This window comes from Arvicola amphibius, chromosome 11 (genome assembly GCF_903992535.2).
Source record: "Arvicola amphibius chromosome 11, mArvAmp1.2, whole genome shotgun sequence".
Classification (NCBI taxonomy): Eukaryota; Metazoa; Chordata; class Mammalia; order Rodentia; family Cricetidae; genus Arvicola; species Arvicola amphibius.
The window spans coordinates 103,388,409-103,404,988 of record NC_052057.2 but is presented as its reverse complement, the minus strand read 5'-3'; the positions used below and the strand labels follow the sequence as shown (position 1 = coordinate 103,404,988).

General features: G+C 39.2%; 1 protein-coding gene across 2 annotated transcripts in view; it reads right to left on the bottom strand.

Moving 5' to 3' along the window:
- Positions 1 to 16,209, bottom strand: part of Smc2 (structural maintenance of chromosomes 2) — a 40,578-nt gene extending 24,369 nt beyond the window's left edge. The window contains exons 1-15 of one of the 2 annotated variants that reach the window (XM_038348094.2): positions 16,024 to 16,209; positions 15,080 to 15,305; positions 14,314 to 14,463; positions 11,326 to 11,448; positions 10,288 to 10,326; positions 9,116 to 9,226; positions 8,888 to 8,932; positions 7,530 to 7,763; positions 7,216 to 7,365; positions 6,779 to 7,012; positions 5,584 to 5,743; positions 4,535 to 4,652; positions 3,582 to 3,720; positions 2,854 to 2,973; positions 1,280 to 1,484 (exon numbers count right to left, since the gene is read on the bottom strand). In XM_038348094.2, coding sequence (XP_038204022.1) covers positions 1,280 to 1,484; positions 2,854 to 2,973; positions 3,582 to 3,720; positions 4,535 to 4,652; positions 5,584 to 5,743; positions 6,779 to 7,012; positions 7,216 to 7,365; positions 7,530 to 7,763; positions 8,888 to 8,932; positions 9,116 to 9,226; positions 10,288 to 10,326; positions 11,326 to 11,448; positions 14,314 to 14,463; positions 15,080 to 15,247 — 1,996 coding nt within the window. In that variant the 5' untranslated portion in view covers positions 15,248 to 15,305; positions 16,024 to 16,209. Of the gene's footprint in view, positions 1 to 1,279; positions 1,485 to 2,853; positions 2,974 to 3,581; positions 3,721 to 4,534; positions 4,653 to 5,583; positions 5,744 to 6,778; positions 7,013 to 7,215; positions 7,366 to 7,529; positions 7,764 to 8,887; positions 8,933 to 9,115; positions 9,227 to 10,287; positions 10,327 to 11,325; positions 11,449 to 14,313; positions 14,464 to 15,079; positions 15,306 to 15,807; positions 15,995 to 16,023 lie in introns of those variants that run through there. The other variant, XM_038348095.2, reaches the window with a different exon arrangement.
- Between the last annotated feature and the right edge of the window lie 371 nt (positions 16,210 to 16,580).

Sequence of the window (16,580 nt, the reverse complement as noted above, 5' to 3'; positions counted from 1 at the left end):
ATAAACTAGTTCTACTACCTCCTAACTTGTCAAAGGCTCTGAAGACGCACCAAACCATCAGAATCAACCGCTTTCACATACCGTACAAGGAACGGTACTCATCCAGCAGTGACAGCTTGAGATACTACGCTAGCAAGGAAGCTCTGTAGGTTTGACAGAAGGATGCTAAGGTTAATTAACAATGCCATTAGAGCTAATAAAATGTGTATTATACATACGCCACTTCTTACACAGTAATTCCAAGCACATCTGAATCAATAAAATCTCAAGAATTTCTTTAGCTTGAGAAATTTAAAACCATTTAGTTTGTCTTCCATGCAGACAGTACTCATGTGATAATGTACTGAAGAGTGTGACACTTGGTCACTTAATTCATTCACCTGGCCTTCAAAGACATAAGTCTCTGCTGGAGAAATGGCTCAGTGGTTAACAGTGCTTCCTGTTCTTCCAGAGGATCAGAGTTGAGTTCCTAGCACCCAAGGAGGGCAGTTCACAACTACCTACATGGTCCAGGAGATCTAATGCCCACTTCTGTCCTCTTGAGGGCCACTGCACACACAACACACACATTATCATCTATATAAATAACAATATATCTTACAAAAGAACATTTAAAAAGGTATTAAATTGGATTACGAACACAAGCTCCAGCTGCTAGGATTCCAACTCCAAACTTTGCAAATTACCAAGTTACTTAACTGGTGCTTTTTAAATCTCTGCAACTGCATATAAGAGATGCATATCTTAAAGTGGTTTTAACGATTAATTATGTATTTAAGGCCCATGGAATAGAGCATCATAGAATGTACTATACATGTATAATCTAATTACCAACTAATTGTGATTACTGAGCCCCTGAAAAGCTGCCACCTCAAGTAAGAAAATTGCTCTCATTTTATCAAATGTGGCTAGTGGCTACAGTACTAGAGAACACTGGCTTCAATATTTCCAGGTACAGAAAAAATATTGTTCATTGTTATTATAGTATTAGGATACAGCGTTAAAACATAATCATTATGTGAGTTATTAAATTTCCTGAGAAAATGGGTCGTTAGGCGAAGAAATTACAAAATAATAACATAAAAGCTTCCTTTTTGTGATTGTAATTGTACAAAAACTATGCACAAGTATGATAATACTAACATCACCACCTCAGTGACTGGACCAGCCTAAGCACCAAGAGGGACAAGCTTTAGAAATAAGCAAAAAGCAACTGGGAGACAGACAGAGAAACTGCTGCACAGACAAACACTGTTAGCACAGCGGATCTATGACACACCTCCACTCAATGTCCCATGAGGATCGAACACGTCACCCCCAAGAGTTACAGTCCTAGTCATTATCCTTTTATCAAAGGCCACTTTTTTGGCATTATCCATGTTGTTACAAACAAATGTTGTTCCAAAGACAAATTCCATTGCTTTCTGAAGTTCTGGTTTATATTCAACCAAGGAAAGAGCTACATGGACGTTGTTAGGGCCAACCTGCAGGAAAACAAAAGATGTAGCACAGGACACAGTTTTCTTAGAAGCATTAGGATATAGACTAGCAAAATCTGTGACAATATAACTTTAAATTATATATACCTAGTATTAATTTTTTATTTAAGAATATCACTTTAAAAAAAGAATATCACTTTACACACTGAAAGATCAATTACTAACTCAAGTAGTTTAAGCAGAAAGCACTAGCAGTTTCTATCAAGGAAATACTAAATTTGAACATCTAAGTAGACTATATAAATAAAACTATTAATTAAGGTACAGTAATCTCTTTTTATCAGCATAGTCACAGAAAGTGTTTTAATTATTAGTAATCTGACTGTTTCAGTAAGTGCTTTTTTATTCAAATTGTACTACAGCAGCCACTTTGAAATTACAGAAATAAACACAATGAGTGACTGAAAATATAAACAGACCAGGCAAAGCAGGGTCTTCTATGCCTGTTTGTGCCTCTTGGTGAACTTTGTTTACACTGTCAACTTCCCCTTTTTAGATAAAGCAGCATCTCCATGGCAACAGGAAAGTGCCACAAAGGCTGCTGCTCAGGTGTCACTGAGGCAGCAGACACCACTAAACACACCTGGCTACACACTCTAAGGAAGCGCCTGTGCTGCTGTGTGAAAGTCCAGCTCACTAAACCAGGGTTTAACCAGGCAAATTAAGTTTGTGAACATCATTGACACAAACTAAAGCACACACTTTCAACTACAAGGACATCTGGAAAATTTTCTCAGTAATACTAAGTCATACAAAGGCTATCTGCTCAGTACTTTAACTACAAGTGCTATTTCTGGGTTTCACTTAACTTTTTCAACTCAAACACTTATAATAACCGCTCAATAACAAGCTAATTTTGTTGATAAATGTCATTAGGTTCCTGTTTTTAGTCAGCATTCAACATCCATGTAAGGGGCTAGAGAGACAGCTGTTAGGAACTGGCTGTTCTTCCAGGACAGTTCAGCTCTCAGCACCACATCAAAAGTTTGTAACCCCAGCTCCAGGGATCCAACATCCTCTTCTGGCCTCCAAGAGCATGGGCTTATGACATACAGTCATACACATATGTAAGTAAAGCAAATAACATTAAAAAAGATCTTTTTTTTTGCCCCTGAGACTTGTGATTAAAGGTGTGTGCCACCACCGCCCGGCTCATAAAATCTTTTAAAAACAAAATGCATGGTAAATTTAAAATGTATTTCCTTGTACACATCTACTTTCTTACCAGCAGAAACACTACAATAGGGCTACCTCGTCGTCAGTTGATTGGAATTCTACATGAGTATGTCCCTTACAACAAGTGTTTCCTAAAATTAAAAGAGTAAACATTTAATTAAGATACAGTGAGACTTACAAGATTCTGAGCGACTTTCAGAGTTTCAGGAGCAATACATCGGGCTGAAATTTTATTCAGAGGAATGATTGTGTACCGACGCTTCAGCTCTCCCTTTTCTAGTAGCTTCTTACCAGTAACCTAAAACACACATTTGAAATTTGAAGAAAAAGTACTAATGATGATTAAAAATAGTAAAATGGAATGTATAAAAGCTTAGGAATACATCATCAAATACATCTGTGGTATGTTTATCTCAAATAACTAGATTTTTAAAGTATATAAAATAGGTTATAATACAGCTTGTTTGGAAGGTGTTTTTCCTAAGTGATTCAAGTCAGAAAAAAATACTACACAATGTCATGTATATACAGAGTCCTAAAAGGAAAAACTGCTACAGAGGAGAACTGATGGTGAGAAGTGGCTAGAAGGGGAGCAAATGCATGACAGCAGTTAAAGGGGAACATATTTGTGATGTAACAGAAAAAGTTAAGTGACTGTAGAGATAAAATGATGCCTTCTTCTGGACTCTGTGGGTATCCTCATATGTGGTACTTGTGTAGACACATAACAAACACAAATTAGAGCTAAAAAATAAAATGTAGTAAGATAACAATCATTAACTGATTAATTTCATTATATAAAGATTAAATGCCTTAAAAAGTTAAAAAAATAAAAAAAATCCAATTTTGTAGTAGTATAGGAAATTTCAGGCTAAATATTAATTTTACATTTTAAAATTAATTTACCTCTGTGTCTACTACTACATTGTAGAGTCGCTCACCAGCCACCAGTTCCAAAGCTGTGGCTGCAGAATTATCTTTTACATTTATCAGAGAAGCTACAAGTCCTTTCACACAATTCTGATTCCAGTTCTTCTCAGGATCCCTAAAAATAGAGAGGTTACCAAAAATTAATCTCAGGTAAATATTGTAGTGCCTTAGTTAAGACCCCTAATCAAATTAGTATAGTTTTGTAAAAACCAAAATTTAAAAATGCCAGCTTTTTGAAAAGTAAAACAGATTTATTTTTTAATCTATAATTATGGGCATGCCCATGTCTGTGTGTGGGGTAAATGCATGTGAGTGTATTTTCTTGTGGAGGACAGGAGTTTGGGTTGCCAAGAGTTGGAGATCAGCCCCACCCCTGCCATGTGGGGGATGGAACTGAACTTGGACCCAATGAAAAAGCAGCGTGTTCCTTTAGCTATAAGCTACCTCTCCAGTCCCTTTCAGCAAATTTTCAACATGATACAAACCACTTTAGGGTCCAAGCTCTCTATTACTTGATTATGATTAAGAGTGCCACAGCAAAGGCTGGAGCTGAGGGGCTGGTTCCCTCACATGCCTGACACTCACTACTGCCATTGAAAAAAGAAAAATGAATGGAATAAAAATCCCATGCAGTCAAAGAAATGGGAGGATGCAACAGTAACGGCAGAATAACTAAAGGCAGTTTGAGCAGAGGAGATGGAATCACCCATTTGGTTAAGATGAGTGACACCAGTCGGTGTTATGTTCACAAGAATCCCCCTCCCCACCCAACAGATGACACACTTCAATGAATGTTTAAGAAAAAAAAATACTAAATAAAGAAATGTTACTTAAAAATCTTGTGAAAAATTTCCGGATTGCCTTCCAGAATAAGCACAAATGTGTGTTGAATATTTATCGTTTTAAAATGTATGGTTTAAATCTCTTACTTGTATGCAAACCGAAGGTTTGGAAATCTGGCCAAGAGAGCTTCGTAATTTCCTTTCAGATTACTGATGTCGCGAGAGAGCTGCCTGTGCTTTTCCAGAAGCCTCTCCTCTTTGTTTTCTGAAGAGTAATCAGAAGGAGCTTGAAACATATTACCACCTAAGGCAAGACAGGCCTCAGCCTCTCTTTCTGAAGTACTCCAGAAGCAAAATGCAAATTCTAGTTAACATCAAATAAATGGTAGGCAGGCTTACTATTAAATTCCTATCAAGTACCAATGGACATGTTTCCAACATCAGAATCATATGATTTTCAACCCAAGAAACAACAAATGAACTAAATGCCTACTGAAGTGTGTAGGCCCATATTTTTATATGATGTGGCTCTAAAGCCATAGGCCCCACCTGAGGTGGTCACGTACCCTGCTAACCTAACAAAAGATTAGGATGTTTTGCTCCTTTCTTTGTAATTTGGAGGATGCCTGACAGAGATGCTAATTCAAACCTATATGACAGCTAGCATACACAGCAGACAGGTAGTTGTGGATGTGACCGAAAGCCATTCACCTGGTTACCTAGGAAACAGAATCCTAATGTATTTTCCCCCTTGATGAAGTTTTGGTATAAAGCTGTTTGGAGAATAAACGAGAGGAATTCCTCAGGATGTGAACTCAGGACTTCATGAAGGATCACTGAGAATCTCCCTCCCAATAAAGCCATGTGAGTTGTGTCTTTATTTCTGCACCTCCACGACGGTCCAGAGAGAGAGAGAGAGAGTTTATGTTGGGGTCTGGACTGAGAGACTTAATTTAGGGTCCAAGCTGCCACGGGACCCCGACAAAGTGAAAATAGATAAACGCCAGTTTTAAACTTTCAAGTGATCAACAAGAAATTATCAAAAATTTACCTATTTTAGATAATTTTGACTGTATTTGTGAATACTTCCCTAATGTCTATTAATAAGTTTTAAAAAAGTTACTTATTTCCTTTATTAGTTTCTATGCATAAAAACCCCTCCTGCTGAGTTGACCTTAAATACACTGAAGACAAACCTTCATAATTTAGTTTCTCCATTTCAGTTTCAAGTTTTTCCTTAGTTTTTCTTACAGCTTCAAAAGCTTCTTGGTCCTTCTTGTAGCCACTATCCATCTTCCTAACTTCTGCTTGCTTATTCTTCAGCTCTTGCTGGGCATGCTTCAACTTCATCTGCGCCTGTGACAGAAGCGGTGACAGAGTATGAGCGGACAGCGCTAGCGACTCGACAGCGAGTCAGACTGAGCTGAAGACCAGGGGACGTCAGAACGGAAGACAGAACACTCAAAAAGGTACATTTCTCTGCATTCTTGTCTAAAAGATATTAAGTATAAATGAGTAATTTAGTAAAAAAGTCTGTTTTTGATATTCACAATGTATGACATTATTAATAAAGTTGAGAAATTTTATGAGAGAGTAACTCGCAGCAGCTGCTTAAAAACACACCCAACAGCTGCACATCTCTATTGTGTTCTCTTCCTTTTCAGCTCAAGGTTCTAACCTCATCTGCATATCTTTGTGGCTCCTGGCTACCAAAAGCAAAGATGTAGGACACAACAATACAGAGAAGGGAGGGCTGCTCAGAGATTCAGTGCCAGCAGTCTGATACTCAGTGGTGAATGCTGTTGGCTCTCTCGATTTACACACATAAACCCTGCTTCTTAAAGTCATACTTTTATTCTCAGGGGGATATCACCGAATATATACTCAGGCTATAAAACTAAATATTCTCAGGCTCTATAACTGAATGGTGACAGATTAGATTTTACCATTTCCTTCACAGTAAGTTTATTAAAAACTAATTTAAAACTTTTATAGACCTGAGTTCTTAGACACTTTATGCCTGTCATTTCTAAACGAAAAACACAAATATTTGTAAATATAAATGTTTTAAACTGATTAATATTAATTAATAAAACATACAAATGTTTCCAAGTAAATACTTTAAAGGTGGTTCTTTCACTTAATAAAAAAGTATTCATGAATAATTCCAAGCACTGCTACAAATAGCAAAGCATTTACTGAATTACAGCTCTTAACGATCAAAGGACACCAATATTTAACAATCATCGCATTTAGATTTTCCATATAAGAGATTACAGATGTACATTAAAAAAATCCTTGACATTCAACTACTTATTTTCAAGATATTGTAGCAACCCAGAGCATAATGTGAAAGGTGTCTTCTCAGGAACATGCGAGTGTCTTGTGTACCTGCTTGGCCTCCGTCTGGGCTTTACTTATATCGTTTTTACAAGTTATCATCTGACCGGCCAGAGTGGCTTCGGCCCCATCTTCATTACTGGAGAGGCCAGCAGAAACAGCATTGAAGTGCTGCTGGGCCGCGGCTAGAGCTTCAGCGTCTTTGTGACTTGCTTCCTGAAGGCTGTGCAGTCCGTCTGCTGTCTTCTTCACTTCCTTTTCCTTTGCAGCTAACGCTTTAGAGTCCTTCAAGAATGTCAAAGTGAAAAGATATTTTACTTATCATTTCCCCAACTGGACCCAAACGCAGTGATTTTTTTTTAAAAAAAACTAATTCCCCCCCACTTTTGTATTTCTGATTCACATAACTACACTTAAGTGGTAGCAGACCCTAAATGTGAACAGAATAGTCAAATGAGCATCACTGGAAACACATTTCATCTGCTTACCTCAAGCATGTTTTTTTCTAGCTCTTTGCGTTTGGTTTCTTCACTGGCCAGGTTTTTCTTCTTGAGGTCAAATGCACTTTGAGTCTTAGTATTGACTCGCTGGGCCTCTGCGAAAGCATCCTCTAAAGAGCGGAGTACGCCTCCGGTTTCCTATAAATCAAATGCACACCACTCGCATCACTAACTGGCTCACGATACAGTTTTTCCTACAAGCTATGTCACTGTTTTAAGATTAACATATCAATGTGGAGAACACTGCCAGTGAATCCTAGTTATGGTAAAGTTTTCCAGATGTTTATCTAATTTGTTCTGACCTTATCTCTTCTTTTCTCCAACTCTTCTATCTCACAATTGAGAGCCTTTATTTTCTTTTCGTTCTCAGACAGTACTTCTTGAAGTTTTAATATTTTATCCTGCATTTCCTTTAGCTCCTCAGCTGAGCGCTCCTTGGTATCTTCAGCCAGCAAAAACTGATAAGCAATATATAAACGACTCAGGTGCTCTATTTCTCGCATTACTTTTTGGTATTCCAAGTAGGAAGATCTTTCCTGAAAGAAAAATCATAGTAAAAAATAATTGAAAATTCATACTTCTAAGCCAAATTTAGGGAGGCTCTTGCTACAGCAAACTTGGATCAAATTTCTTTTTATATGAGCTGATAGTTTTTTGTCTTTACTGACGTCACTTTAAACTCAGAACTTTGGCTTCTAAGACAGCATTATCCCATCTCTAGAGAGTCCTACGTGGCCGTTTTTATTTGTTGTAAGTTACGATCGAGCAGTTGGGATTACAACGGAAAAGTGTCTCCGAGGTTTATCAGCTGCGGGTAGAAGTCTATGGAGGTATCTCTAACCACGGGGACACACGGTGACATGTCAGCTGCGGGTAGAAGTCTGTGAGGTATGTCTACCCACGGGGACACACGGTGACATGTCAGCTGCGGGTAGAAGTCTGTGAGGTATGTCTACCCACGGGGACACACGGTGACATGTCAGCTGCGGGTAGAAGTCTGTGAGGTATGTCTACCCACGGGGACACACTGTGACATGCACTTGGCAGCCGTGTCACTGGGGAACTTTCCAGTCTACAACAACTTGCTTGCACATTAGTGAAGCTGATTCACTAAGGACCCACTGAAGCAACAGAGCAGCTGAACTCCATAAGCAGCTTCCCTGCCTCTCCCTGCTACCAGATTTAGAAAGAATGTGTCCAAAGAGGGGTCCAAAGGCAAGATTTAACTTCCCAATCTATTGTTCATTACTAATGAAAGGGGGTGCCTTAGGATCAAAGTTTTTCAGTTTTTCTAAATCATCTGTACTATAAAGAGTTAAGCAATATTAAATTAAATGAACACTTAGTAAGTCTTAAGTGGGTACATCTTTAGAAACAATGTGTTTTACAAACAATTCTTTTTTCACTTATTACTGAAATCACCAAGTTTTATGATCCCTGGGGCTGCAAATGCTATATCTAAGATTATGAAGACTAGTCTCTAATACCATTTTGGCTTAGTAGATAAGAAATATATATCCACTGCAAGTAGAAGGCTGAATTATTGAGTACCAATTTTATCCCACAGAAAAATTCCCAAGAAGTGGTAGATACTTGTATAACTTAGGATCTGATTTTGAGAACCACCCTAACTACACCCTATCAAACATATAGCATATACCTCTTTTAATTTTTGAATAGTTGGAGTAATCTCTTCTTCCAATATCTGGAAAACAAAAGGCAGACAATATTTTCAGTAGGTCAAGTACCAATACAAAAACACCTAAGTGTTCTGTTTTCAAGACTTGGTACATGAAAGACTACGGAAAACAGAAGTGAGAAGAGCTTTATAGCATAAACTGAAAATACAAGAGTTTTCTCCAAAACTCGTTCATGTCTATCTAATTACCGTTTTTATTTCTTTCAGTTTAGCTTCCTTTTTTTCTATAGTTTTCTGGGCAGCTATTTTTTTGTACTCATACATCCTGGTTCCAGCAGCTTCTTCAATCATTGATAATATCTGGAATACAATTGCATTAAGAATTCAAAGCAATGAATCTCACTGGAATTTATCCGTAACTATACCACTACATTGACCTCAACAGAATTTTGCTAAGTAATATATACCACCCTATAGAAGTAAACCAGATCAAAACATCTATCTGACCCTGACACTTAACTGAGAAGTATCTGTAGCTTCACTCTTATTCCCAAATCAAGCCTTCTGCTACACTAATTTCCCAATGTTTATCGCTTCTGAAATTGAAGCTACTGACTGTTCCTATTTTCCCAATACAAGCCTAAAACGGCAATAAAAACAAAGTAGCCCTTTCTTCTATTTTTTTAAGTTTGCTCTTAAAACTATTTTAAGTTGGACTTCAACTATTTTTTCCAAGGCTGAAGCATGGCATACATACTTAATGATTATGTTACATGCATTAGTGACAAGTTGTGACAAGCTTCCACTTCTCTATTCAGAGGAGGCCAGTGTCTTATGCTGCCACTAGTAACTAAACAAAGCAATGCAAACACATACCAGCACCTTTTAGGAAGTTCCTATTCATCTTCAGAACCCATGTCTAGAAGATCACTGCTTTCAGGAACTCGTTATGATTTGCACATGTTCAGCAGGTTTTAAACTAGTAATTCTCACTAAGACATTACCTTAGTGAAAGTAACTTGACCTTATTTAAATAGAGTAGTAACATCAATTATAGTCTCTTTAGCTCTTTTCAACAGCAAAAGTAAAAAACTCATTTCACTGCACCAAGTACTTTCAAGGCAGTCACAAGTCCTTTGCCCCACTTCATGTACTCTAGAAAAGAAGCTAATTTTACATACATTTTTTCTATCACTTTTTCCTTAGTAATTCATCCCAACATAGAACACTAGTTAGCTACACTGCTTTACAATCAAGACCTTTGAACTACAGAAACAGTGCTAAATGTCAAGCTGCTTTACTAATCATTCTCAGACAAGGCTTCCAAATTCTTAATGTAAGAAACTACTTTTAAAATCTGGTTGCCTGGAAAATTGAGTATTTATAATTACTATTTTTATTATTATAAATAGTATTCTTACCTCTGGTGGTTTCATATTTAATACTTTTGTAATTCTGCCCTAAAAAGAAAACAGCAAATTTAGTTTAACTACAATGAGCAATAAAAAATGTCACCTAAGTCGGTCATATGATGTTTAAGTGGAAGCTGCTGGACCTCACTCAGAGTGACACAAATTAAGTTACTAAATGATACAAAGGATATGATATATATACAAAAAGACATCAGGTTATCCCTGATATGTTAAACTGCTTTAAAGCTAGCCTTTTACAACAAGATAACGACTCCATGGTGTTGATACTGAGTATTCTCCCACAGTGTTTAAGAGTTGACGGCATCATCCTTAACACAACATTCAGAGGTGGGCTTTAGGGACATGATAGGATCATGAGCACAATGAACTAATCAATGGTCTAATCCACCGATGCAGGTACCACTGGACTGTTAGAAAGTTAGAAACTACAGGATGTGGAGGTCTCACTTGAGAGACTGGGATTCTTTTTTTTTTTTTGGTTTTTCGAGACAGGGTTTCTCTGCAGCTTTGGAGCCTGTCCTGGAACTAACTCTTGTAGACCAGGCTGGTCTCGAACTCAGAGATCCGCCTGCCTCTGCCTCCCGAGTGCTGGGATTAAAGGCGTGCGCCACCACCGCCCCGCTGAGAGACTGGGGTTCTAAGGCACACCTCCTGCCATACGGTTCCGCTGTGATAGTTCAGCCTCACCGCAGGCACACAGCAATGGAGATGGTCAACAATGGGCAAGGAACTTTGGAAACCTTGATGAAAACTCTTTCTTTCCCTGACTTTTCTTCTGGCAGGTTGGGTAGGTTCCACTCTGTGAGCTATAAAAACCTGACACATGACTTCTTTTTTAAACTTATCTTGTAATCGCTTCACTTATAAAATAACTGCAAAAAAGCACCACATCACAAAAAATTCAGAAAATGCAATAAAAATAGGCACAGAAAACAGATATTAAAAAAATCCATGATTCTTTTGCGCAACAAATGAAAATTAAAATAAACCTGTTATGAAAGATACAGAACGATCCCAACCAGATACCTGCATGATGAGGAAGTGAGGGTTGTTAACGTTCAGGCCCACAGAACAGAAGAGATCCTGGACTCTGGTGTTATTGGCATTCACTCCATTGATTAGATACTTATTTCTGCCACCTATTACCACCTAAAAAAGAAGCATTTCACAACCTTTAAAGATAAAGGAACATTTTGTACCAAAATAATAAATTATAAAATGCATTACTTTGCACTATTCTGTATGATTAATGGCACACCCAATCCTGAGTGAATAGTGGAAGATGTATGTCACAATCAAAAGGACTGCGGATTTGGGTTAGGACAAATCAGGTGCTTTCACTAACTAGTGAACTATGCACAGCTAATGTTACTTTCCAATATGTATAAAATTTATTTTCTTTCCTGATCATGTTCTGAAATTGACCACACTTAGAGGTTAATATCTGTTTTCCACTTTTTAATGGGAACAGAAGATACTAAAAGCTAAAGACGTGGATTCTGTAATGAATTCTCGAAAAAACTCTACAAAGAGTTCATTAACATGACATGTGACAACTTCAAAGAAAGAGAGTAATGGTACTTCAGCTTGGGCTCATCATTGCATTCTAGACCCTGTCTTGTTCAGATCTTACTTTAGTTTCAAAATTGCCATTAAGGGTATGACCGTTGCATTTAACGAATTCCGAAAGACTTTAATAGAAACTTGCTTCTCATAATATACACCTCACTGCATTAAAAATCTCCAATACAGACTAGTAATAAATAAATAATGAATACAGTTAGTATACTTTCTTTACAGGATTATTAGGTTGGGAGGTGTGTCCATAAATAAACCAAGGATTTTATGAAAAAAAAAGATAAGAATACAGTCTCATGACCCAAATAAAGACAGAAAAAATTATGTAGGTTAAATAGGGATGTAGAGACATTTCCCCAAAAGTACCTGTTTATGGCTACTAAAAAACTTAAGAGCTGAATTCTGTCTTGCCCTAGCCAAATAAATAAAACCAGAAGCTTGATAAAAATAAAGAAAATCTATATTAACAAAATGCTAAAACAGAAAGTGAGAACTAAAAGAATTTTAAAAACAAAACTGGGAATCTGAAAGCACTGACTCTAAGAAAAAAAGATTAAGGACTAATGCAAGGCCCTTAACGATTTTAAACACAAAGGCAGCAATGAAGCTAAGTAGTAACACATATAACAAGTTTAGAGCAGCTTCAAGTCATGCTGTGGACACTGAGAGACCCGGGACAACCAGTGGAGAGTCTAAATGAAGAAATGCTAGTTCTGTCCATTTCTGTTCCCACTAACCCTTTTTGTCTCCACTAAATCTCAGGCCACACAGGTTAAAAAATTTCTATGGAACTGTATGAAGCTGAGAGGCTGCTACATACTTGGTGTGTGTAGGCTAATGAAGGATCCAGAAAGCAGCTCAAAGCCCTGTAGGGTTTTACTTAGAAAATATTTAGACCTGCAGACAACTTAAATATTGAAATATACACAAAGTCAGATTTCATATTTGAACTCTCAAGAGAACCAAGATTAATACATAAAACTAAGTTAGCTGAACTCCTGCTGAATTTCAGATTAGTTTTTAATAACCTCTTTACAAATCAGAATAGAAGGCAAGATCTGAGGTAACTGGATGAGCTCACAGGGAAGATTCAGACATGATAGCTTAAGTTCTAATCACAGCTGAGCCGAGTGCCCATGGGATGGAAGACTCAAGATCTTTCACTCTCTTACAGACAATACATCTCACAGGGCACTATCAAATATACAGTTCATTACTGACAGAAGCACCATTATGCAGTTCAGGACTCTATAAGATATTCTAAAGGATTCTAGTTTGTATTCATAAGATTTGCTCATCAACACTAACCAGGAAGCTTTTACTGAGCCAGACTGTCAAGCAACACATTAGACCTGAAATGTTTACACAGTGTTAAACAGCAATTTCCTCCAAAAGAGAACATTCTATCTTGGTGAGAAGCTCCTTGAGACAGAGGATGTTCTTTCTTAATGGAGGTAAAACATTCCAAACTGCAGGGAAGCATCTTAAAACTCAGGACATAAACAACTTAACCTTCAGGAAATCCTTAGAAGTGACCAGACTTATGGCCCACCCCTACGCCCCATCAATCTTCCAGAAGTACTGCTGAGACACTCTCACATAAGACAAGCGACCTGAAGTGCTGACCAGCAGCTGTCTGAGAGATGCTCACATCAGCGGAGCTCCTAAAAAAGGAACTCTAATGCAGCTTGCTTCTCAGCTTTCCTGATGCTGTGACCCCCGACCATAAAATTATTCCTGTCACTACTTCATAACTGTGATTTCGCTACTGTTATGAATCAAATGTAAATGTCTGTGTTTCCAATGTTTTTAGGTGGTGCCTATGAAAAGGTCGTCTGACCCCCCAGGTTGAGAATAACTGCTCTATCAAGGTGCAGTGTTGTGTAATAGCTTCCTCCAAGGCTGAATGAAATGGTTCATCCTGCAGGGACCCTTTAAATTGGTAAACAACTCTTGATAGCTTCGGAAACTCCTCAAAACTGACCAGATTCACTAGGACCCTCACTCATAAGCTATAAAACCTGCCTTCCCCCCCCCTCCCGCCCCCCAGGAAGGAAGCTAAAGTGCAAAGAACTTTTCTCTAAGAGGAGAAAAGTTGCAAAGGTGACTGAGAGCAGACCAGCTGCCTGGAAGAGGTACCTGGAAAAGATACTCTCCAATCTGTTGAGCTGCCCTCATGCTGTGCACTGTGCTCCACATTCCTAGTTCTGTGAGCTGCCATCCATGCTGAATGAGACATGTCTCTGTGTCATTTCTACTCCTGTAAGTGGTAATGCCTTATCTCAGATCCTGTGAGTAACCCTAGTACAAACCACTGGTCCATCAAGTTCAACTTTGGTGGTATGCATACTTTGTTCTGCTGTTGTTCCCCTATCTGAGGACACTATTTATAATATCACACAATATACAGTATCCAAAGGCTTGACAGCTACTCACCTGTCTTGTAACTGTGATTTCATCATGAGCTTCAAATCCTAAAGGACTCTGCTTTTTGTCAGAATTATCAAAAGTGATTGAAACGGAGGCTTTGGTAATTCCAGCCTGCCCATTCTTATAAACTAGATCTTGTAAATTAGAAGCCCGCACCTATAATTAAAGAAGGAAAGTTCACTGACAAAACTTCATATTCTACAACAGCAGCATTAAAATATATGTCTTGCTTTGAAAAACCCACCTGTGTAGTGGTAAATAAAAAAGAGCCAGTCACATCCATCCATCAGCAAGAAAAAACAAGGACTTCGGACAATAACCTATTATCAGTACCTTTTACATTCTATTCTGAATTGATCTTTACTAACTTCGCAAAAGCTAACTTGAAAAACTCATGGGAGAGGTATGAACTTTACTAGGCACCCCGTCCATTAGTACACCCTAAAAGGCACTGTAGGGCAGAAGAGCAGGTACAGACTCTGAACTGAGACTACACTGAAGTAACACTGCTGGTGGGGGCATTACTCCCAAAAGTTTAAGAGGAGGAAACTGAGGCAAGGTCTCAAAGTTTCTATTTTTTTCATCTAAAGGAGGGAGTAATCAAAGTCTCTGTTTAAATGGATGCCGTGCAATATAAACTAATTTACATCAAGCACAAACATGCAAATGAAGTCTCCAGAGAGTAAAAAAAAACAGGCAAACGTAGTCTCCAAAGAGTAACAAAGATACCCTTGAACAAACGTTAACATAAATCAGAAAGTTTATACTGTACCTGAGACAGGTTGGAGATGCCTAGGAGAAAGCAGATGGAGTCCAAAATATTGGATTTTCCACTGCCATTTAAACCAGTGATAGCATTGAAAAGGGGGTCAAAACCATTGACTTCAGTCCTTTGTGCATAGGACTTGAATCCTTCGAGAATGATTGATTTGACATACATTATTCTACACAGTCTTGGGCTCGTAAGCCTCCGTTGGGCAACAAGCGACAAGCCAGGTCTGTATAAAACAGAAATAACATCACTCAAGTATATGCTTAAAAAAAAAATCCCAAATCACAGTAAATATGACAGGAATGTAGAGCACCGGAAAAATACACTTGCCAAACTACTTTTAATTCTAAAAACAGCTTCCTCGAGTTTAAAAATACCCAGCAGTTAGCTACCTCCTGGAAGTTAAACCATCCAGCCTGGAAGTCACCATCTCTTTATTACTGCTGCCCACTTTCCTAGGCTTGTGTTGACTGTAAACACTGTACTTAGTGAAGACTGTTGGTTATTTCACATTTAATTCTGCTTGCTACAAGCGCGCTTTTCGGTTACTGGAATGGATACCCCTCTTTTTCCGCTCCTTCCTTTTTCCTCCGTGGCAGTAAAAGATGACACTAAGCACCGTTTATCTGTCTATCCAAGTCACCCTAAATCCCGCTATGCTCTTTGCCTACACACATCCGTGAATCTCTCTCTAAATAACACTTTCAGGACCCGGGTAGTTAGCAGACCTTAAGGACGAGGTGGATCCATTCTACAGTCTCTTTTTAAACATTCAGTGGTCTCTCGCGTCCCCGAGTACTTGTTGGCCCGCCTTACGGATGAACAAGAGTCAGCATCTCTATATAACCAGCGCTTGAGGTCCCTCCTTGAACCTGACCCTTCCCGCGCCCCGTCTCCCGCCGAGACACCCGGCTTGTGGCCGGGCCAAGGGCCGCACTACGCACCCGCCACAGAGCCGCCCGGGCCTGGGAAACCAGCACAGTTCCCTCACAGCGCGAAGGCGGAGAGCGAGACCACCCGACTCGGATCGGGGCGCTACCGGGCGAACGCCAGCATCCCCGGCACAGCGTCCGCCGCAGCCCAACCACCGTGCCGGAACTGTTCCTTTGAATTTCGGCGCGAGCGAAGGACCCCGCCTCCGAGGCGTCTCGCCTCTGTTGGTGCCCGGTATCTGCCTGACGGATGCGCTTCCTCTTTCGACCCCAGTAAAAATACGGAAACAACATGGCGATAGTAAATAATGTTCTCGACAGTGGAGGGTAGGGGCTATAATGCTGTGGGCATGGAAAGTGCAAATGAAGACGGGTCGTTCTCACATCCGCGTCAGGCACGCTCCAGGCAGCACCTCTTCCTGGCCTGGGCCTCGCGCGGCTCCGGCCCCGCCCACGCTCTGGCCCTTTCCGCCCAGCGGCTTCTGTCCTCGGGCTCCGCCTCCTCTAGGTCGATTTTCTGGGAGGTTACGGTGTAGAAACCCAGGCTGAACGGAGGTATCTTCCGAGGC